Source organism: Sceloporus undulatus, chromosome 1 (genome assembly GCF_019175285.1).
Source record: "Sceloporus undulatus isolate JIND9_A2432 ecotype Alabama chromosome 1, SceUnd_v1.1, whole genome shotgun sequence".
In the NCBI taxonomy this organism is placed as follows: Eukaryota; Metazoa; Chordata; class Lepidosauria; order Squamata; family Phrynosomatidae; genus Sceloporus; species Sceloporus undulatus.
Window position 1 is genome coordinate 134,018,096 of NC_056522.1, and position 23,417 is coordinate 134,041,512.

The following is a 23,417-nucleotide window of genomic DNA, read 5'->3' on the forward strand; positions in this document are numbered from 1 at the left end:
GATTTGACCAATCCATAGCTCTCTGGCCAAACAGAGAAACAGGTGCAATCTGCAATCAGAAAGTCACATATTTTTGGTCTTGTGATGCATGCCATGAAAGAACATAACAACATGAGCATATTTAGGAATGGAGAGGAAAAACCCCTGAGTTATTTTCCAAACTACCAGTTTCAGCAACTAAAGTTTGGTTGTGTTGCATGCATTCACAATGCATCCATCTGAAAAATCAGCTCTAAGATCAGTATGTTTCTTTTTAAAAAACTGTGAATGAAGCCTAAATGAGGCATATATGGCGGTAGGAAAATAGGACACTTGTAGAAATAGATCTACAAGGCAAGCCCATCATTTCAGTAAACTACTCAGGGCAACATTTCAGTTGTGCAATAATCATATACGGTATTCCAGGCTAAGATTACATGATTTGTCCAAGGACAACTGGAAATTTTGATTTTGACATCATGCATCTCAGACAACCATGCTGTTTTCTGCACCATACTGGCTAAGCTTTAGACTAAGTGGCAAATTCTAACAATAGGCTTTCCTGAATTTTGGTGCACAGACAACCAACTGCACTAGGGAATTTCTTTGGAACAGTATGTGATGGGGCCATGGTAAAACTAATGCAGTAGGATGGAAGAACTGCTTGTTGTGGCTTGTCTGGCTTGCACAAGAGGAGCTCCCCTTTTGCTCATCTAAGATTTCTCTGCATCTGGGCTAAAAATAAAAAGGCATTAAAACAACATAGTAACAAAACAGAACTTATTAACACTTTACTCTGTACTCTTATTATTTGAAAGCTATTTCAGAGTCATGGAAAAAGTGCCCCCTCTTTGCCAACTGTGAAAAAATTATATCAGCTAGAAAAAAAATAACTGTTAAAATGGAGTAATGAAATAAAAAATAAGAATTTCCAGGGAAGACAAAGGCTTGCTTTAACTCTATGGTTGCAAGCCAGTGACAAGCACGGAGCCAAGTAGACACACTTCCACCACCTGCTTCAACTCAAGCATCCAAGAGTGAGCTAGAAACTTGTTTCTGCTCTGACCCTTCTGGTGTTCCAAACATCCATGAAGAGAAAAGCAAACACCATGCCTTCTCTCATGTTTGGAAAAGAGGGAGTTCATCCACCCCCTTGAAACTTGTCATGCTCATCAAAAGGCAGCTGAGTACTCACCATGGTGACTGGACAACCAACAGGTGGAAGCCTGAGTTTATCAATACATTCCAATTTGTCTGCCCTGTCATCATGTTAAATTATTTGTGGCATAGGCTTGGTGACCATAAAAACATACTGTGCTCTGACTTCACTTTGAAACTTAGAGCAAAAATTTTATTAAGTTAAAAGTTTTTTACCTCATTCTTCACAAACTAAGTTGCATCCAGTAAGGGAGGCTTTACAGGTTTCAATCTCAAGCTTGAAAATGTCAGTGCCAAGCTATATACTGTATGTGCATAAACTTTTAACTACTATAAAATTACACTGCCATAGCTAATAAATCTTCAAGAAAATAAATACCTCAGTACTTGTGTACTCATAAATTAGACTGTACAAAATGTTAATGTGTCCTTCTCTAAAAATTTCTATAGGTCTCAAGTATAGTTGTGCTAGATAAAACAGACAAAGAGTTTGCAAATACCAAAAAACCCCTAAACCTACTGCAGTGTTCTGTTGTTTCCTAGCAACTAGGATCTGCTCACATCTTCTCATGACAAGTAGGCAATTTGTTTAAGATCTGTTATGTTTCAGGGCAGTCGTGTGTCAACAACAGCATAGCTGTGCACAGCAAGAAGTTTCCCACTACAGTGGTGCCTCGGGTTACGAAATTAATTCGTTCCGCGGCTAATTTCGTAACCCGAAAAACCTTCGTAAGCCGAATTGCCATAGGCGCTAATGGGGAAAAAAGCCGCGGCTCTGCCGCGGCTCCATTTAAAACAGCGCCGGAGTTTTTTCGTAACCCGAAAAAACTTTCGTAACCCGAAACAATAAATCCCTATGGGATTTATTCGTATCCCGAAAAATTCGTAACCTGGGTATTTCGTATCCCGAGGTACCACTGTATAAATACAGTCATGTAAGTCTACCTCCCCACTCTTATCACCTGCACTGCTTGAAAAGCCCTCCCCTCCCCAAAACAGAGGAAGCCCCCTGAGCAGCATGAACTGAGCCATGGGAGCCTGCTGTAGAATGTCAACCAGCAGAAATAGGAATGGGGCCATCTTCTATTCATGCAAGAGCACCTGTGGATCCAAGTCACTTTTCTGCAGTCTATTCAACAATTCCAGTAAAATACACCAGTCTCCAATATGGAGAGGAAGCTAGCAGAATGACTTCCATAAAGTTATCTCGAGAGGGCTCAGCAGAGATCTGATTTGAGCCTAAGCCGCCTAATTCACACCTCAAGCTCATAGTCACTATGCTATTATCCTGGCTCTGTAACAGACAAGCCTGAATGAATGCCTTAATTCTGAAGTGCAAAGAAGTCTTGTCTATGAACAGAAAAACTAAGAATAAGATCTTCCTCAAAGCCACTTCCATTAATGCAGACACAAGAGAATTGTTATATTGATTTGAACTTTCCATTATGGCTTCTTGTGCTTCATAAACCATTTCGCCTACTTCTCACAGCATTTGGGGGCTTCTTTTTTAAAGCCATTAATTCATGATGAACATGTACAAAGTGACTAAGCTCTGGTAGCAACATTTCTAAGGCTGAATAGGAGCTACCACAATGCAAGTTTGCTTGAAAAAAAAAACCTCACACATTTAAAAATGGGAAGCAATTAGGTCTGTGGGCAACAGAATTCTGGGGGAGGGAGCAAGATACACCACTTCAACAGGCAGACTTATTAACAAAAAATGAAAAGTCAACAGACTAAATGTAAGGTGCTTCACACAGGAAGAACCTGCAGAAGATTTAAATTACGGAATTATTCAACAGATAGTAACATATCAGAGTGACAAATTGACCACAGATCAATACTGATACTGTAAAGCAAATGGTCAGTGCTATTTTTACTTATAACAGGAGTAATTCTTCCTAAGCATAGTTCTATTCAGTCTCGCTGAGATATTGTTCGGATGTTCTGGGCAGCATAGCTGAGGATGGTATGCCAGATTACATGAAAGATTCAGGTGAAGATTATCTATTTATCATGAAAGTCTGCACCTGAATCCTTTATGTAAATGGTCAAGGCTTTACTACCCATGACAGGTTTTTCATCTTCTAAAAACATTTAGCAGATGAGTTTATTAAAATACTTATATCTGCACAGACAGGTTCTTGTAGCTGCCAGAAGTTGCCCATCACTTTAATTGTATGCCATGTCCCAGTTGGACACTTGTGCAAACGTTCTCTGCAAGTACAGACTTTGGTTTTTAATCACACAAATATTCACAATGTTGTTGCAGTTCACAAACATCTACATGTCGAAGACAGAAGAAACTGTTCCTCACTCTCCACAGAAAAAAATTCAAACATTAGCAGATACTATGTGCCATCCTCAAGGAAAGATGAAACACTAAATTTGTTACGGATGCTAGTTTGAGAGCATGTTGCTGGGAGATTTCAAGCGTGGATTCAGACAGAAGACCCTAGAAACCTACTCGCTGAGATATCAGGACAGTTCTCCCAGGCACTCTTGTTACTTTGTGACATTCACAGCGGTTTCCACGTAACTGATTTTTAAGATTTACGATATTTCAGAACTGACATCTCTGAAAGATTAAGGTAACTTGAAGCCTACTGTATATCAAGGTACTAGATTCTAAGAAGAACACAAAGAATTTAATACTGTCTAATAGAGAAAAGATTCTATTTGACTCTTTTTTACTTTTTAAAAATTACTGCTTTCAAGCGAGGCAAAGAATGGTTTTAATAGATGTTCAGTAGAACACATGTTGTGCTTATCTTAGTTAAGAGTTTTCATTCTGCTACTATAGTAACAAAGGGACCAATGCAGAAAGGAATCTCTTCTAACAGTGAGCTTTCAAAAAGCATCTGATCCATGGTACTTCTGAATACAGTTCAAGGGCAGCAGAAAGAAGACAGATGCTAAATTATATTTAAAATGACACACTGACACACATTGCATTGTTTTGAATGTTCTATACTGTATTGTTGGGTAAATAAACTCCATGCACAAGTTTTATCATTAAGAACAATAGCCAATTTCTTGCCACAACATTTCTTGCCACAAAGAATTCTTTAATTTTTGATGTTGCTGTGTGTCTTCAAGTCATTTCCAACTTATGGCAACCCTAAGGTGAACCTAACATGGGGTTTTCTAGGCAAGATTTATTCAGAGGAGGTTTTACTACAACATAATATTCTATCAATATGTAATATTTTCTGCACAAACCCCTCTTACTAATTGTTAATTATGGTTAGTAACTGAAAACACTCAACTCCTTTGTTGTATATTTATTAAGTTTCTACACAGGAATAAATAAAGTATATTTTAAAAGCTATCATTAGCTTGGCAATTTGAAGCTGGGAAAATATGTTAAGGCTGAGAACAGAGTGGGGAGTGAATTCTCCTCTGTCACTAACCTGCTTCCACAGTTCTCAAAGCTATTGGGGAGTGACTACTGATTACTACTGATATTGATATAGTTATATTATAGGATGTATTCCACTTTGTGCAGCCTGAGAATATGAACAAGAGCCATCCAAAGGTGACAGACACCATGTGTATGTTAGACCCATGCTGTCCTGGCTTACAAAAGCAGTCAGATGACAACTGATCAATGCGGGAAGGGGAGCAGTGAATGCCTCCCCGCATTACTGCCTAATAGATGTAATTATTTTATAAACTACAGTTCTCCCAATATAAGTTAAAGCAAAATATGGCTTAATCCTCCATTAAAAGAACTCTCTGAAACACGCATTTAACTGCCCAAGGCTTTGCTAGTGGAGAAAGAGTAAACTTGGAAGGGGGACAAGCATCTGTGAGGAAATGCCACAGACTGAGAGCAACCTCTCCCTGACTCCAGATCTGTCTCTGATGGTATTGGAGAAAGCCATCCCCCAAGGATTTTAAATTCCATAACCACGATGCTACGGAAGAGAAAGCCTTAGGCTGCACTGAGATCATGTCTTTCTCCAATGGCAAGGATTTATTTTATATATTGAGTAACACACTGACCAACAGTACTGCAGGCTCAGAAATGACAGTTTTGCTTCTGTTCCCCCACTTAAAATTATTATGTTCTTTACAGCAGAAGACAACTGGCTGCAATTGAGAGCTGTCAAAGAAAACAATTGCAAGATTTTAATGCCACCTCTTGCAGAAGGGCTCCATCTATACAAAGTACAATAAAGGTGAGGTAACACTTAATGAGGATAAGGCTTTTTTTAAAATGCTGAAATGCTTTTCAAATTCTGTAAGCAAAATCCCTATGTCCTTCCACTATCAATTTTCCCAGGCTGGATGCAATGTTGCCATTTATAAAATTGAGTCCAACTAAAAGAAGGCATAAGGCTCAGAGCAAATTAGAAAAGAAAAGACTTACTGCCAGGGCTTTTGACAGTCTGGTTCTGTAATTGTTCAAGAGAATGGCAAGGAAATCCTGATGAGGGACATAGGCATAACCACCAAGAAAGTAAACTCTTCTCACACGAACTAAATCCGCAGCATCACTGAAAGGAACCTGAATAAGAAATGTAGTTGTAGATGTAATCTATAAAGGACTGGGCTAAAGTGCTAGTTAAACATCTTATATAGGACCCAAATCAATCCAATTCTAATAAATCAAATGTAAGAAATATAATGTAAAACTCTGACCAGCTTTAAGTGATTATAGGATGAGCACATAGCTCTTCAGATGCTGCAAAAGATATGCTTCCTGACTGTATTAACATTTGAATTGCATACAAGAAACACAAACTAACTTCATTTTTAGAATTTTTATAATGACTGTTCTCACATCATAAAAGTATCCCTGCTTTGAACTGGGTCTGATGAAAAGAAAATACCTCCAAATAGATATTTAATAAGTCACATACTTTCCGGAGCCATCCAACCTTAGAAATAGCCACAGGACTGTTTTCAACACACACTAACATTGGGCACCCACTATCATATGACTATATTATGGAGAAATGGTGTACATGTCACTGGTATATTTGTATTTATAGATACAGTCCCAGCTGAAGTGTCTGCTCCATTCTCTGGTTATTAAAAAAAAATACTTGAAAATGCTTACTCGGGAAAAGTACCCCATCTACCTATGTGGACAGAAACTGACAGTTTAGGATGTGTATACAGATTGATAGATCAACCACCCATTTCCTTTGAGACAAATCTATGACATGATAACTATAGACAGAAGTAATCAGAATAGCAAGTAGCAATACGATTTGACTAAGTGGGAAAAGGCCTGAATAAGAATAAAAAATATTCATCTATACGAAATGCTATCACAATCTTTACAAATTCACTTACCAGATAGAAGACGTTATCTTTGACATCAGAATCACTAAAACCAGGAGTTGCACTTCGCAGATCACCTGCACTCTCCTTCTTTTCAATTTCTGAAACCTAAAATAAATGTTATAGTAGTTATAAAAATCACTGAAAATGTTTTAAGCGAAGGCTTCCTAGATTGCTACAGAAAATTAAATGGGACATCAAAATTAACCTTACTAAAAATGTGAAAATCAGATACACAATTGACCAAAAGATTAAGAAAGCCTCAAGGGAGCCAATAATGGCTACAGCAGCTCTAAGTTTTAAGCTTATATATATACACACACACACCATACTGTGAGATGCTCACTTCCATTTTTCTTTAACTGTGGTTTGTTATTCATCCTGAACAGCAAACTGTGGTAAAATTAACTAGTTCTTGTAAGCAAGGAAACCTAAAGCCATGATTTATGAAGCTGACCTGTTTCAAAATGCCACAGTTCATGTTAGCCCAGCTCCAAAGTTGAATAAAGATTAACGCATCCTAAAACATTAAGAATTTTTTCTAGAGCTGCTTCTCAAGACTTCAGACTAGGTTATAATAAACAACAGTTCTTGCCACCACTACAAGTATTATTTATACCAATCCAATAGTATGCCAATTTTAATAATGATATAATTATTTTGTCATGGTATTATGCATGTATGGTAAGATTGTTTTGTTTATGAAGTACATGTTACAAAAATCATCCTCTGAACAATCAACAATCGTTCAACATCTGTTTTTTTAGCCATTCAATTGCTGAAGCCATGATTCTCTCATTGCTCCAAAACCCAAAGGAACAGCAGAATTTTTTTTTTAAAATAAAGGACTAAAATACTTTCTTTGGCACCCTTTTCTCATTCTTAAGAATTTGATTTGTAAATACTGTTAGGAACAAGGCAAGAGTGCCAGAGCAACATCTTTTAGTCTATTATTTTTTAAAAAATAAGAAAACACAGTGGGCCCTTACCTTACGTGGGGCATCCATTCCGGACGCGCGCGCCCCCCGTAAAGCAAGACACACATATGCTTGAGCCCCATTGAAACCAATGCTCCCAGAACGACACAGCACACATGCCATTCATTTTATTGTGGTGTGGCTTCAGCGTAAGCTGAAAGCCGCATATGGTGTACCTGCATATGGTGCAAGTGCACTGTACTACTATTCCTATGGGATTCAAAGCAGACTATATAGTAAAAGACTATATAGACCATTGAATCAGCACACATCGAAGCACATGCATAAGTTTGGATCCAGACTTAAGTTATACTTGGAAAAGAGCAACTGAACTCATCAGGACTGAAATTAGCTATAATGCCCCATTACTTTTAATGTGTTCACTCTGTACATATCCAAGTCTGGCTCTAGGCCACTGTCACCCATACAGTCCTCAGATCGTCAGATGCCAAAAACAAGAAAATTCTCACAGCTCACTTTAAATCATGCATGCTAAAAATTCTCAAAATATTTTCAGCTGAGCAGTTGTGTTTCCATCTTCCTTATCTCTCAACTTGCTTTGGAAAGATGGTGAGATAAATATTTCTTTTACCTGAACTATTCACTAGCTAGATTAGGATAAAGCTTCTATGTAAATATAGATTAAAGCCATTAGTAAACTTTTTTTAAACTACAAACTACATGTTTGTTGTGTTTTGGTCAATCTCAGTTCTTAGGAAAGCATAGTTAGACAAGAGCACATTTCTGCCACTCTGCTAATTTAAAACTGAACAGGCTAGGCTTTGACATTTTTAATATTCAATATTCAATATTTTTGTTTCCTTAGCAAAGGCTGAAGCCTTGGGAAACCTAAATTACCCCACAGGTAGGACTGAAGCAAATTATCACAACTTCTTTCATCACAATCATTAACAGTGCACATTTATAGCCTCAATTGAGGTGATCATTTGACTCACAACCCATGCTAGCTAAACGTACAAGAGATACAGCAGAGTATTTGGCTTTCCAAAGCAATTGTTTTGAACAATCCATTGATTTCCTCCCAGTATAGTCCATAAATTTTCCCATAGCAATGGATCAGATATTTAGCAACCTGTAGATCATCAAAGCTGAGTCTATGTGAAACTCATATTGTGTGAAACGCATGTGGATAGACCCAATCAAGAAATCTGCAGCCCTGAGTTTGCAGGACTTGTTGAGCTGATGATAACAAGGAGATCTGGAGGTCTCTTAGGTTGTCATAAAGTTGACTTGATGGTAATTAACAATAACAAATACACACATGGCTTAAAAATACACAGGAAGCAAAAGTTTGCAGAAATGGTTGCATTTACAGTCGCCCCTTTGAACTCGCAGGGGATCCTTTCCGGACCACCACCCCCCGCAAGTTCAAAATCTCGCACACATTCAAGCCCCATAGGCTTGAATGGGGAGCATGCATGCAGGGACGTGTGCTGTGGGGGGAGGCACCCCATTAATGTTAATAGTGGTCACCCCTCCGCGGATTTCCAAGTCTGCACATTTAAAGTCCATGGACATGGAGGGGAAACTGTATACTCAAAGTCCTATCTGGTGCCTCCTCATTTTGTTTTTATAAATCATTAACATTTTAAAATCAAAGGTGGCATTGAACACAGCTATAGTATAATGTGCAGTTAGCTTTATTTTGAATTATTTGCACAAGTTTATTGTAACTGTCAAAAACAGTCTTAGAAAGGTCCGTTTAGATCTCTGTTGATAATCACCATCTGTCTTCTAATCAAACTGAGACAATTAACAAATTAAAACCCTTAATTAGTTTTGTGTGTGTATTTCCCCCAATTGCTTTCTATTATGTTTATGGAAGTGAAATGAGGCAGCCATGCTAGCTATTCTTCAATCATGTTTATTACTTTGTTTTCACAAAACTGAGGAAACTAACATACCATATGTGCAAAAAAACCTATAGCTAAAACTGGAATTCTTGAAGCAAACTTTTCAGAACTACTCTGTGAGTAATACAGCCAAACTGTTACAGTGAGGCAGGGAGAGGAAGCAAGAGAAGATTAGCAAAAACCCACTACATTTTTATAAGAAACCCATTTGTACAGAAGACACACTGCTACCCTGTGAGAACAGCAGCAGCATGATTTGAAGAAAACAATGGAGGGCACATTACTGTGGTTAAGAAAAGAAACATCCAAGAGGAAGGCATGGGGTTATGTGTAAAGACAGACCAACCAACACTTTGCTATTCAAGAAGTAAAAAGGATTCTTAAATTACTGGTTTACTGCAGGAGACTTTTGTAAAACAAGACACATCAAAAAAGATAAAGTCACAGTTGGTAACCTTCTTTATATTGCACACAGGTGCTTAGCAAGGTATCTCTTCTAATGCAGGTTGCCACTTTCTGACTCAAACAAGTAGGTCACAAATGTTAACAGAGGCTTCTGCAGAAGCTTCCATTTGCAGGCTTTTCCTGCTGTTAGGGCATATTTCATTCAATTGGCTGAAACAAAGAATTGTGCAGGAACCTCTTCTTTACATGGGACAGCCATTTGCCCAATATCTTTTAGCCCTTGGTCTAATCAAAACTCTCTGCCAGTGAACTGTCCCTTCCTGGAACCCCTGGGGGACAAGGGAAAGTTGAAAAGAGAGGCAGGGAGGGTGAGTGAAAAAAGAAAAAGAGGCAGCTCTGCTCACTTGTGGTACATGGCCACCAGTAAATTACCTCCATTGGCATAGAGCTCTCAAGAGATTTAAAAAAAAACCACTATCCATATGCTGATCACTCCTGGTGGGTTTTGTTTCAACCTCCCACTCACAGTTTCATCAACTTAGTAAACAGCTGGAATAGACAGAATCAAAGAACGTTAAGAGCTGGAGGGGACCACAAGGGTCATGTAGTCAAACTCTCTATACAACTAAATACACAACTAAAGTAGTCCTGAAAGATGTCCATCCAACCTTGTTTAAAGACCACCTAAGATGGAGAGTCCACTATCCTCCAACACAACCTATTCCATTGTTGAACAGCTCTTACAGTTAAAAAAGAAGTTCTTCCTAATGTTTAGGTGAAATCTCTTTTCTTGTAATTTGAATCCATTAGTTCATATTCTAAATTCTGGAGTAATAGAAAATAAACTTGTTTCATCTTCCATGTGACATTCCTTCAGCAATTTAAAGACAGTTGACTTTATTTATTTATTTGTATTTCATTTGTATGCCATTTTCTCCCATAGTGGGACCCAAGGTGGCTCCCATAGAGAGTCAATTAAAAAACCTTCAAAATAAAGAAATTCAACAAATTAAAATCACTACATAAAACAGTATAATATCATTTAAAAGGCATACTAAACTTTAAAAGATAAAAGATATCAATAAGAACCCCCCCCTGCTTACACTTTAAAAGTCTGCTTGAACAAAAATTCTTTGTCTACCGACAAAAGGAAACTATATGAGGAGGCAGTCTAGTCTCCTGCGGAAAGGACTTCCCGAAGGTGGGAATACCCTTGAAGAAGGCTCTCTCTTGTGTCCTCACCAAACATGCCTTCCTTGGTAGACCTTAAAACTTGGGCAGGTTTGTAAGGGGAGATATGATCTTTCTGAGTCTGCACCCAAAACATATAGGGCTTTATAGGTCATCATCAGCACTTTGAATTGTGCCCAGAAACTAACTGGTAGCAAGAGAAGCTGTTTTAATAGGGGAGTTATATGCTCCATTTAAATGGCCCCAATCAGCATTCTGGCTGCAGCATTTTGGGCCCACTGAAATTTCTGAATAGTTTCCAAAGGCAACCCCACATAGAATACATTACAGTAGTCCACATAGGACATAATCTGTAAACAGATCTGATATCTCAGGGAATTTGCACAGCTGGTGTACTAGTTTTAACTGTGCAAATGCACTTCTGGTCACTGCTGAAAATTGGGCATTCAGGCTCAGAGTTGAGTCCAGAAGAACACATAATCTATGAGCCTGACATTTCAAGGGGAGTGTAACCCCATCCACAAGAGCAAAGTCCTTTTTCCCTGATCTTCCTTTTGACTGACCAGGATCACCTCTAAGGAACCTCAGTCTTCTCTTTTCCAGGCTAAAGATAACCAGCTCCCCTGGACATATTCCAGCTTGATGATATTCTTCTTCAGCCATGGTGCCCAGAACTAGATGTGGTATTTCAAGTGAAGTCTGACCAAAGCAGAATAGAGTGGTGCTACTAATTCCCTCAATCTGGTTCTTGAAGTGAGATACAACTTGGGAACTGGAACCCAAACCAATTCTAAAAGATGCTGTACTTGTGTAAGACCAAGTCTATATGTTGCTGCTGTTGTTGTGTCCCTTCAAGACATTTCCAACTTATGGCAACCCTAAAACACACCTATCATGGGGTTTTCTTGGCAAGATTTCTTTGCAACATTTGTTCAGAGGCTTGACATTGCCTTCTTCTGAGGCTGAGAGCATGTGGGTCCTACATGCTCCACAGTGCTGCACTACCTCTGGATCTCCAGCCAACAGTGGTGACATCTGCACAAATGACATTCAGTACACTTGTTGCAATTTTTCCAGATTCCATCGTTGAGAAAGGTTTTCAGTTTAAATGAAACTATTCCTTTCAAGGTCTCTAGCTAGATTTGCCCTTTATGCTAGCAAAATCTGTGGGGGGCACCACTTGTCAAAAACAGTTTTCTAGGCCAAGTTCCCGCAGAATTGTAGAAATTTAAAAATACCGAGAGTTGCCACTACTTTCAGCTAGTATTCTCATGCCCTACAGGCACCTGGTTAGTCACTGTGAAAACAGAATGCTGGTCTAAATAGGACTTTGGCTTGATCCAACGTGGTTCTTCTTATGTTCTTCTTCTATTCTGCAGGCACTGATACTGGAAACCAAAAAGCTCTAATCAAAACTAAAAAAGCTGTAATCAAAACTAATTTTGATTCCACTGCCAGAATTCAAAGTTGGGAATGAACTGAATTTCAGCTATGCGAGTCAAAACACTGGAGATACCAGGCACTTTTAAGTTTTTAATTAATTAACAACTGTCAAAACCCAGTTATCATGTTACTTTCAGAGAAAGTCAAAAGAGCTCTCGGTTCATTGAGACACTGAATTAACAGCATTCACATACTGCTTTTACTGCTTAATTAAATGGGTCTGAAAGTGAAATAAAATGAAAGAATCTGTCTGCTCTTATCAGAACAATTCACTGATAAAACAGGAATCTGAAGAGGTGCCATTTGTGCCGCTTAACACATCCCTCCAAAGAGATTCTGGGGGGGGGAAATCATAACAAAATCAAAGAGCAACTACCTGGGGAAAAACCTAAACTGCACTAACTTCTATCCAGTCTTCCAGCCCAGCAGCCCAGCAACTGAATTACAGAGCATTAGCTCCTCCAACTGACTATTCCAGGACACCATTTTTCCTTTTTCACTAGTGCAGAACAAGGTATACCTGATGGAATTTGATTTACAAAAATATATTTGTGGGAATGATTCATGTACCTATTTGTGGAAAATTCAGTTGTCAGTAAAGTTCAGATACACTGAAAACTGGCCAGTCCTCAACTCAAGAAAGATGCTAGTGTCACTATTATCCAGTACACTGTAACATTCAATAATAATGAATCCTGACATTTTCCTTTTGCCATAATTAGTGATAACACTTTTAACTGGACCATCTATGCTTCATTTTTTCTCGCTCCCCCCCCCCAAAAAAAAGCCAGAATTTATTCCTCATCCCCATGCGAGGGACAAATATTTCAATCCCATTAAACCGTAGGCATTAAGAATTTTTAAGAGATATGTAGAGAGTTATGAGGTATTTTGTGCCCATGGTTGCTGTTACAGTTTCATGCAAAAATCTTGTACCTCCTATCCCCTGAGGATATTCCAGTGTTCCAATACGGGAGGACATTTCAGTTTCCCCTGAATAGGATCCAACCTAATGATAATCTGAGCATGACCCTTTTGCTTCTCAGTATTATGGAACAATTTTTGTTATTTTACGTTACCACTGACTAGGACAAAGAAGTAACCCAAAATGTGCACTTGCGATGATCCCTCTGATGGGCCCATCTTAAATGTCAATAATTATTCAATAAAGAGGGGTTTGCAAGAACCAGCTGTTTTTGAAATACACTCTGTATGCACATTTTCCGCAGCCTAAACACTACTACAAAAGCAGGCCTGAAGGGCTGTACTCCAAAACAAAATGAAAGCCAATGTTAAGTAAGGGATACAGCAGCAAAAAACACTGCAACATCCCCCTTCCTGCTTCAGTAAAAAACAATTTTGCTATATCTCAGATCCTGCCATGAGAAGGAGACCATGCAATTGCAGAGGACCATGTCTGGATCCAGCCCATTATATCCATCTGTAGTTCAAAAGAGAAAGTCACAGTACAATTTCTACTATCCCAATGGTATAATACTTTTTAAAGTATTATACCATTGTCAAAAGGTTTGAACTGAAACCATCTGTGAGAGGCTTTATCAGGCTGTCTGCTTTGGAGCTTTGACCTTTTCTCAAGAAACAAAAGTGTAATTGAGCAGAAACCTGCCTACAAATCTTGTTAACCTTCATCATTCACTTGTACCATACTGTAACATCTTTGTCAGCTAAATTGACCTTTACAAACCTTACCTTAACCCATCCCCAGCATGGTTACTGAAAAGGAAATTCCACCAACTTCCCTTAAACTCAGTTTACAAATTCATACAGTTCAGAGTAATATATAAAATTACCAAAGTGTTTGATACATATTCACCAGAAATCTTCATAGCACTCATAATTATTCCAATCTTGTTTAAATGAAGAACTCCACAAAGCCCCAACCAAACTTAACATCCATCCCATCCCATTATAAAACAGAAATCATAAAAAGTCAAATGAAGCAAGGAAAGGGCTCTGTATGTACATTCCAGCCAACATCAAATGCTGTATTAAAACTGGCTTATGATCCTGATTTGTTTGGATGTACAAAAGTCAGGTTCAGCCTTCACAGGAATCTATCTCCTTCCTGGCTAGTTTATCTGCTCACATTAAGTATGCTGGCCCGGATCTTGCTTCAACCCCTAAAAGCCATCTATGCCTCAAAGGGGCCGCTGTCAGGCCGATCTAGGGGTGGGGTGTGCACATGATGCATGCCCCCAGATCACTCAGAGACTGCACCAGGGCCGCCAAATACAATCCAAAACAGGGCACAAAAGGAGTGGTTTCTTAATGCTCCTTTTCACAGCCGATTCGGGACCTGGCAGCAGGTGCCCTCAGCACCACGGTGTCTGGTTGCAGCAGTCTCGTGGCAGTCCCAGGATGATCAGGACAGGAGTGGGCTCTGGATTCTCCTACTGCCCCATCTGCATAAGCCCCTTGAAAGCTAGTCAGCCATCCCAAGCAATGGAGCTCTTTGACACTGGTGAATGGGATGCTACTGAATGATGTGACAAGTCCCCTCCCACCAGCAGAATGGCTGACTGACTTTTAAGATGGATTTCAGAGGCATTTATAATCACTGGAATGGTATCACAAGTGTAAATGTGAAATAGTTACGTGGTCATAAGCCTAACTTACAGCACTATAACTGACTAACAGGACGCCAGCTGTTGTTTATTCACAACCTAGCTTATTAAACCACAATTTGGGACCTAATGTGATAAGCAGGCTTTCATACTGAGAACTACCGTGGTGAAGATTCTTTTATTAGGTCTGCCACAGGGCACTGTCAGAGACCAAAATGGATTTCTCCTGACAAGCGCTGCAATCTAAACATATGCCATGAGGCAAAAAATTCTGAGTAACAATTTTTAAAGTAACAGGTAAAAAATACAAAATAGGTGTCAAGCATTTCTATACTCCTTCACACACATTTTAGTATAAGTTCCGAACTAAATAAAATGATGAAAAGCCATGCAAATGCAAGGTACTTACAGAATCATATGTCAAATTAACATATGCAAGAAATTTTTTAATCACATCTTCATTTAGCTGAGTGAATCTGTAGCGGAAGAGATCCATTTCTTGTTGAATAAACCACCGCCTAAGTTCCTCCCTGCAATAGGAAATGTATCAAACATGTTGAAATACAGTTAAACAACACACACACACAAGATATAGTTTTCAAGATGGACCTTCCGACAGACAAACAGGCAAAAACATTAAACAAAGTCCCTGTTTCATATTCAAATTTCTATTTTTGGACAGATGTTCTCCACATAATTGGTTTTTGATCTGCTGTCTTAAAAATTATTGAGTGGTTCTTTTAACGATACCTCTCCCTCTGACATTTCTGTTAACAGAGCAATGAGTCTTTTTCTCTCCATATTTAGTGGTTCCTAATTTTTTTAGAGAACACCTAGTTACAGGCATACTTAGAATTCTGCTGTCAAATTCCACTAAGACTGGTTAGAACTAAATTCCCTCTCGGACACCTATAAATGAGTGAAAAAAGCTAAGGAACACACAGGAATACAATTGGTTGATAACACCTGGCAGGGTCCAATGGTACTAATAGAATACACAAGAGTGCAAGAGTGGTGAAGTTTAACAAGGAGGCCATGGGTTCTGAAAACCAGAAAGAAAGAAAGACGGTATGTTCACAGAGTGAAGGACCTCTGAAAAGTTCTCTTAGTGTTCAGCTCACCTGAAATCTAGACATCATGAGAAACTCTCATGCACTGAAGTGTCAGGAAGACACTAATGCAGCCAATGTACAGCTTTGGTAGATTCTTTCATTCATGCCCAAGGCCAAACTACGGTCCAAAATACACTGCAGAAATAATCCAGTTTGAGACTTTAACTGCCCTGGCTCAATGCTATGGAATTCTGGGAACTGTAGTTTTGTAAGATATTTAGCCTTTGCTGTCAGAGCTTTGGTGCCACAATAAACTACAAATCCCAGGATTGCCTAGCACTAAGCCAGGACAGTTAAAGAAATCTCAAACTGGATTATTTCTTCAGTGTGTTTTGGACCTGTCAAGTTTCTAAATTTGCCCATATTCCTCCTAATTTACTCCAACATAGGGTTGGTGCCAGAGTTCTTATGGATAGAATTCCACTCATGAGGCATTATTATTATTATTATTATTATTATTATTATTATTATTATTATTTCTGCTGTAGCAAGGGAGAACGTGTTCATCACTTCCCATTTCTTGCCTCCTTTAAACTAAACCAGATGTAAACGAAGTTGAATCTCAATCCTTTCTGGAAATGGAAAAACCCTTCCATTCATAGAAAGTCAAACTAGATTTACCCATTGTTTTGCCTCTGATGTCATCATAATGATGGCTCATAACATGCCCAAATTTTGGTGAACATAGGAAATGTCATATACATTTTATGAATATCTGAAAATTACTGTGTTTTCTGATTGAAAAAATATATAGGTGAAATCTGAAACTCACACTTAAGCCAAATCAATGTTTTACGTGGTTCCATTCAAAGATATAGCCATGTTAGTCTGTAGAACATTATGCAGAGATCTTGTAGCACCTTTGAGACTAACTAAAGAAAGAAATTGGCAGCATGAGCTTTCATAGACTTAAGTCTACTTCCAAATGCATCTGAGGAATCTCCAAATGCATCTGAGGAAGTTGCTGCCAACTTCTTTCTTTGGTTAGTCTCAAAGGTACTACAAGATCTATCTACTTACATGGTTGCAGACATTCAGAATTTCATTAATGGCTGTCATCATTAATGTAAAATATCATATATACTGTTGTATTCCACAAATGAAACTAGATAGTCCTGAAATCCTAGACACATATATATAATTATGTACCTCTTTAGTACAGACTCAATTTGTGTGTATTGTATGTTCAGTGATTCTCATGCTTTGCCATTAATTTGACTGAGTCACCATCTAACTGCGCTGAAACTATATAACAACCGTATCTGTTCATCTTAGCAGTACTGTCAAAGAATTCACTTAAAAGTTCTGGTTTTGTTTTTACATTTAATGGTTTACGTTTTAACTGGTTTTAACTTTTTAATATTTTAATTACTTGCTGTGAACTTCTGAACTATAGTTGTTTTAATTGTTGTAAGCTGCCTTGAGTCGCAAACTAAAAAGAAATAACATAAATATAGTAATAATAATAATAATAATAATAATAATAATAATAATAATAATATAATAGCATGTCTTGCCTAAATATTAATCTATTTTGCTGTGCTACTACCACCAAAATATTACAATTTAAAACAAAGCCTATCATTCACTTGCCCAATTACAAAACATTCCTCTGAGGCAAACCCCATTGAAATTGGTAAAGGATGCATCCAAGTGCTTGCATTTTAAATTAGGATTATTAGTCTGATTATTAGAAGAATCTACTGCAGGACATTAACAACTTATACCGAAGTGCTTCACATGTAGCCATATTTAGAGCAGATCAACTGAAAGTAAATATGACTAAATCCAGATGCTATTCACAGAGTTTTCAGGTCTTGGTTACCAAAAGATTTAGGAACATATAAAGTAGATAATTTTAAAAGAATCTCAGAAATGTCTTCCTCAACTGCAAAGTTATCAAAGTTCTAATAAGAACGATAGATAAAAAACTCCATAAAGATGAAACCTTTTGTTTAAATTTAAGTGCTAAACTTATGACAAGCAGCAATTAATTCTCTCATTCATGGTTAAATGTGTTATGGATAAATGTCTTTCTATGAAGTCAAGCTACAGTACCAAATAAGTGGAAAGCATCTGGTAGTAAAAGCAGAGAATGATATTGCAGGTATTTGCCTCATGGTGGCACCATTGAACCACCAAAAATCTCTAAAATAGATTTAGTTCTGTTACCATCACACCACCAGATCCACTGAAATACAAAGTGAAATGTTTACTTCAACTTGTTGTGAGCCAGCTCCCACAACAGGATGAGAAAGATATAAAGCATTTCTTTATAAACATTAAAAGATTAAACAGAGCTGCAACTCATTAATACATCCCAATAATGATAGCCTAAATCCAAATTTTAATCCAAATGAAAGTACAGTAGGCACACTGAATCAATTCCTAAATGGTATGTTACTACATACGCAAATCCCATTAATTCAATGGGTCTACTTCAGTTGCTTTAGCAATTGGATTTAGGCCAGTGAAACCCACTCCTTCAAAATGTCTGGATTATCCTTTCATTAAAGAAAATTATCACATGCTTCCTAAAAAGCTATGGTTCCTGTAAGAGTTCTGTGTACCTTTACTGATTTATAGTAACTTTCGCTCATTAAACTGTAATACTATGTTTGTTTGCATAGTATTTTACTGGCTGTTTTAGGGTATTTTCTTTTTAAAAATGGACAAGAGATGGTCTTGGACGCATTTCATCCACTGAGTTCCCATGAGTTGCAGTCAATTCAAGGATAGCTAATAATAAACAGTGTATAGGTTTTTTTGTAAGAAAATGCCAAGATGCAATGCCAAGATAGAAACTCAGCTCAGACATTCCATTATGCCATGGCTTTTGTTAAATACAGGTCAAAACCCAAATCAACTTCAAAATCAACAATAGGGAAAACCATGGTTTAGAAAACAATTGTGATATATGTGCAGTGACTAGTTTTGATAGCCCTGGAAAAAGGAGTTGCCTTCAAAACGTAGCGCTGTACAAAATAAAATAGGTATAACCTGTGATGGTATGACACTTGTGTTTCTTTCCATTTTTTCCTAATCCTTTTTAACCATGGTTTAACCAACCACTTATCTGCTTGGTGTTCTTGTATCCCAAAAGAACAGCAAATTCAATCCTTTCTTACAGCATCCAAGAAGCAATGACAGAACTAAGATTTTTTTTAATCTTGACAACATGCCAAACTATAATGGAACTTCCTTTAACCATCATTTTATGTAATGTCTGAATTGAGCCGCAATCCTATTCCCTTCAGAGTCAGAGGCATTTTAAAACTCAGGTTATGCTAGAAGTTCTTAGAATGGTGTTCAAATAATACTGACAAAAACAATTTTGCAAACATAAGAAACCACATGAAGACCACATACAAGTGTAATTAAGTAATGACCTGGAAAACAATACCTACGTTTGGCAGTAAGCAAGTCGCAATATGAAGTGGGAAATATGATCTTTTCTTCTTCTGTCATAATCCTTTTCAAGCAAAGCCTAATTACAAAAGAATATGCATAAGCAAGAGAAAATCTAGATAGTATCCAGTGTGCCATATAACAGGTAAGATCCAACACTGCACTGATAAAAGCAGGAGCACACAATGGATCTTTCTGTCTCCTCTCAAAGCCCCATGGAAGAATCACTGAAAGGGTAAGATTCTTCCACCTGATTTGAGACAATTCCTCCAATTGCTGCAGAAAAGAAACAGTACTCCCAACCAGTATTAAAATTTTGGATAAATAAAAAGTTCTTAGCCACTTGCCATAAACTTAAATGAGAGGCCAACCAAATAAATCTAGGAAATGTGTTCCAGATTGTGGGCCCTGCAACAGAAATTGCTGTGTGGCACATCTGAATCAAGAGTGCTACTGGAAATGGTGAGATGAATCAAAGAGGCTTGACAGATGGCCCTAAACAAGCAGCTTCCCAGCACCCCTTTCAGCACCCAATCGGGGCCCCAGGAACTGCATGCCGTGCCCCAATCTGGCACTTGCAAAATGCCACTCCTTTTAAAGCCGGCAAAAAGCTGCCCTTGCCACAGCAGCTTTTCGGTTTTTCTTTGGCGCAGCATGTATAAACGTTGTGCCAAAGAAACGCCATGACACACACCCACACCCGCCATGCAGTCAGGCATGCAGCACTGGGACATGCAGTGTGCAGTTGCTGGCATTTCTAGTTGATCTGTTTTGCCCCAAAGACTCTCAGATGTTCAACCATCAGGGTGGATAGGACTGTATGAGATAAAGTGGTCCTTCAGACATCCTGATCCTGGATCATTTAGGATTTTTAAAACACTTTGCATATTTATTTATTTGAGAAGCTGCATCTGACTATTCCTCTGTATGCACATAACCATTTGGGGGTTCATACACAGAATTAAGCATTGGTGAATTGCACACAGACGTGAACTGGAGATAAAACAGAGGCAATATTATCTGCAAATCAGACCCCATGAACCTGGCCCTACTGCATTTTACACTAGCAGAAAGTTTCTAAGTATTTTTCAGAGGCATCCCCCAATCTGAATGTGACCATGGCATGTGTGACAGTGGTCAGGTCTAGGAAATAACGCTGCAGTCATATCAAGCTAAACTGTGCAAAAGCACTCCCAAGTCACACCAGCCACTGGTATGTCGCAAAGTAAAGATAGGTGCCTCCCAACCTACAGATCAGGTTCTTTAAAGAAAACATTACCCCACCTTTGCTTGTGTCTATGGTTATGCACACTAATTTGACCCTCGTCTATTATACAGTTATACCTAAGTGGCAATACACTAAGAGCACCAGTGACACAACTCATGCTGACAACATCAACAATACATGCCAAAAGCTAGGGAAACAGACCTATTATGATCCACATGATAGGGAGCACAACATTGTACCCATTTCTTATTCTGACAACAGTTCCCCTTCTGTTCAAGTGATTTCACCCAGAGCTGCCTCAGCTGTCAATGAAATGTAATGTATTTGTCTGTGTTTCTCCAGAATTTCAGAGACATTTTAATTTCTACTTACATGGTATGGAAACTGGAGGTTCTTGAGCTCCGATTCCAGCTTTTGCTTGTACTGAGGTGTACCTTTCACATAACTCACCCCCAGGTTCTCAACTACTTTGAGTACTGCAAAAACCAGACAATGATCAATCCTAAAATGTGTGAGTGGCTTATCAAACGTATTTCTGAAAACAAGTCATTGTTAGAATAGACGAACAGTAATAATTAGAATAAATAAAATAACAATTCTACACAGTAAGTAAGGATAGTCAGACTAAGAGAACTCATCATGTATTAATTCTTCAATGAAGAACGTATAAATAGCAAGCCATAAAACAGAACTTCACATAAGTATAATATTGACCATTCTGGAGAGCCACATAAAACAAAATGAGTCTCATTCAGTTCTGCATTATTACTTACATTTAAGTCTGTCAACGGCAAAGCTTTCAAACTCTATGAGAGAAATGTTTTCAGTTGGAGGCTGGAGATACAATTGAAGACTAAATGGGTACGGATCTTCCTTGACATCCACCAGCCTTGATCCTCTCCATCTCCCTTTAGAAAACTGCATTTTCCTCTCAACATTCCTGTGAAGTGCCACAGTAAGAGATTAGTACATTAAGAAAACTGACTGGCCACAAGAGATGAGTGTTTCAACACCGCCATTTCCAAAGGTACATAAAATGACAGACTTTCTTCCATGTGGACGTCAGCACATGCCCACGGTTCAATGTTAATGTTTCTTATAAGCAATAAGCACAAATGCTCAGGCTGCGTGGACTCGGGCACTCTTTGATTTGCAGCTACTTCACAAACCTCATGGGCAGTTTGTATTCCACTACTAGAGCTGAAGACAGACTGGGGCAGGGAGACCAGGCGTCCTCCTTTTCCAGGACATGTCCTCCACTTCAACCTTCCCTCCAGGAGGAATCCCAAAAGGCCCTCCATTATGTGCACAACTAAGAAGCAGGAATTTGTAATTGTATTCATGTTTCTAGCTTTTTGACATTTTTTCTTAAATGTCCTACATTTACTGTGCCTTGTCCTCCTTTGTGATTATTATGATGTCTTTTCCACCTGGGAAGGGGACGCTCCTTCAGAGAAGAAGGCATTTGCTCCACTGTGATTTCACAGAAGATGGTAAGAGGCCATTCGTGGGAAATGCTTAGAACAGACTCTGAAGTCAAAGGCTCTTATGGCCGGCATCCAGAGTCCTCTGTGGGCTTTTCGGGCTACATGCCCAAGTTCCAGGAGAGTTTCTTCCTGACGTTTGGCTGTATCTATATACACATTGGACTTTATATGCATTCGAAATCCATATGAGGTCATATATAAATATACAAACACTATATATTAATAGCTGGTATATTACTTTATATATGACTCATATATATATGTATATATATGAAAAACTCTCTCTCTCTCTCTCTCTCTATATATATATATATATGACTGTATATTTGAAATCTATATAAAGTCATATACAAGACATATATATATATATATATCAGACTATAGATAACTATATATATATATATATGACTTTATATACATGTCTCTCTCTCTATATATATATATATATATATATATGAAACTGTATGTATATGACTATATTTTCGAAATCCATATATAAAGTCGTATATAAGACATATATGTGTGTGTGCATATATAAGACCATATATATGGCTCTATGCCTACATGACTATTCATATGCGCCTTTATATGGATTCGAACCCGAGTCTCCCGGAGTCAGGGTCCAACACTCAAACCGCTTCGCCACTCAGGCGCAAACGCGCGCTGCTAGAAAAGGACCCCCAAAAGCCAGGGACACCCCCCGCGCGCGCACCGCTCCCTAGCAACCAATTAACACGCGCGCGCCACCCCTCCCTCAGCATCAAGAGCCCACTTACAGTCCCTTCCCGGCGTTCGACTGCCGATCTCCCAATTTCCCGCGCAAAACACCGCCAGCCCCGCCCTCTCCCGTCGGCCCGTGACGTAGCCTCGCTTCCTCCTTCTGACCCCGCCCCCTTCCCTCCGGTTTCTTCCGTATGCGTCCTTTTGTTGCCACGGCAACGTGCGCACCACCACCCCGCCCGGCCTCTTTCCTTTACTTCCAGGGCTTCTATCTTATCCCCAAGGAGGAGGGACAGGGACACGTCAAGGCGGAAGTGGGAGGGCGGGCCGGAAGTTGGTAGGCGGCGGAGGCTTCTGTGGCTTTGTGAAGAGGCCATAGAGATAAGGGAAAAAAGGGACGGTTAGAGGCAGAGTACACGTCCGGGTTCCATTTGAAGGCCGCCCAAAGAGGAAGGGGAATCATAGCAGACTATAAAGAAACCTTAGCCATGGTTTTTGCCCCAATGTCACTCATATACAACTATATCCATATATATATATATATATATATATATA

General features: G+C 38.7%; 1 protein-coding gene across 1 annotated transcript in view; it reads right to left on the reverse strand.

The window, feature by feature from the left end:
• PRIM2 (DNA primase subunit 2) overlaps window positions 1–23,100 on the reverse strand; it is an 87,247-nt gene extending 64,147 nt beyond the window's left edge. The window contains exons 1-7 of the mRNA XM_042438125.1: window positions 22,919–23,100; window positions 21,429–21,595; window positions 21,028–21,131; window positions 19,427–19,506; window positions 15,317–15,437; window positions 6,445–6,540; window positions 5,513–5,650 (exon numbers count right to left, since the gene is read on the reverse strand). Coding sequence (XP_042294059.1) covers window positions 5,513–5,650; window positions 6,445–6,540; window positions 15,317–15,437; window positions 19,427–19,506; window positions 21,028–21,131; window positions 21,429–21,579 — 690 coding nt within the window. The 5' untranslated portion in view covers window positions 21,580–21,595; window positions 22,919–23,100. The remainder of the gene's footprint in view (window positions 1–5,512; window positions 5,651–6,444; window positions 6,541–15,316; window positions 15,438–19,426; window positions 19,507–21,027; window positions 21,132–21,428; window positions 21,596–22,918) is intronic.
• Between the last annotated feature and the right edge of the window lie 317 nt (window positions 23,101–23,417).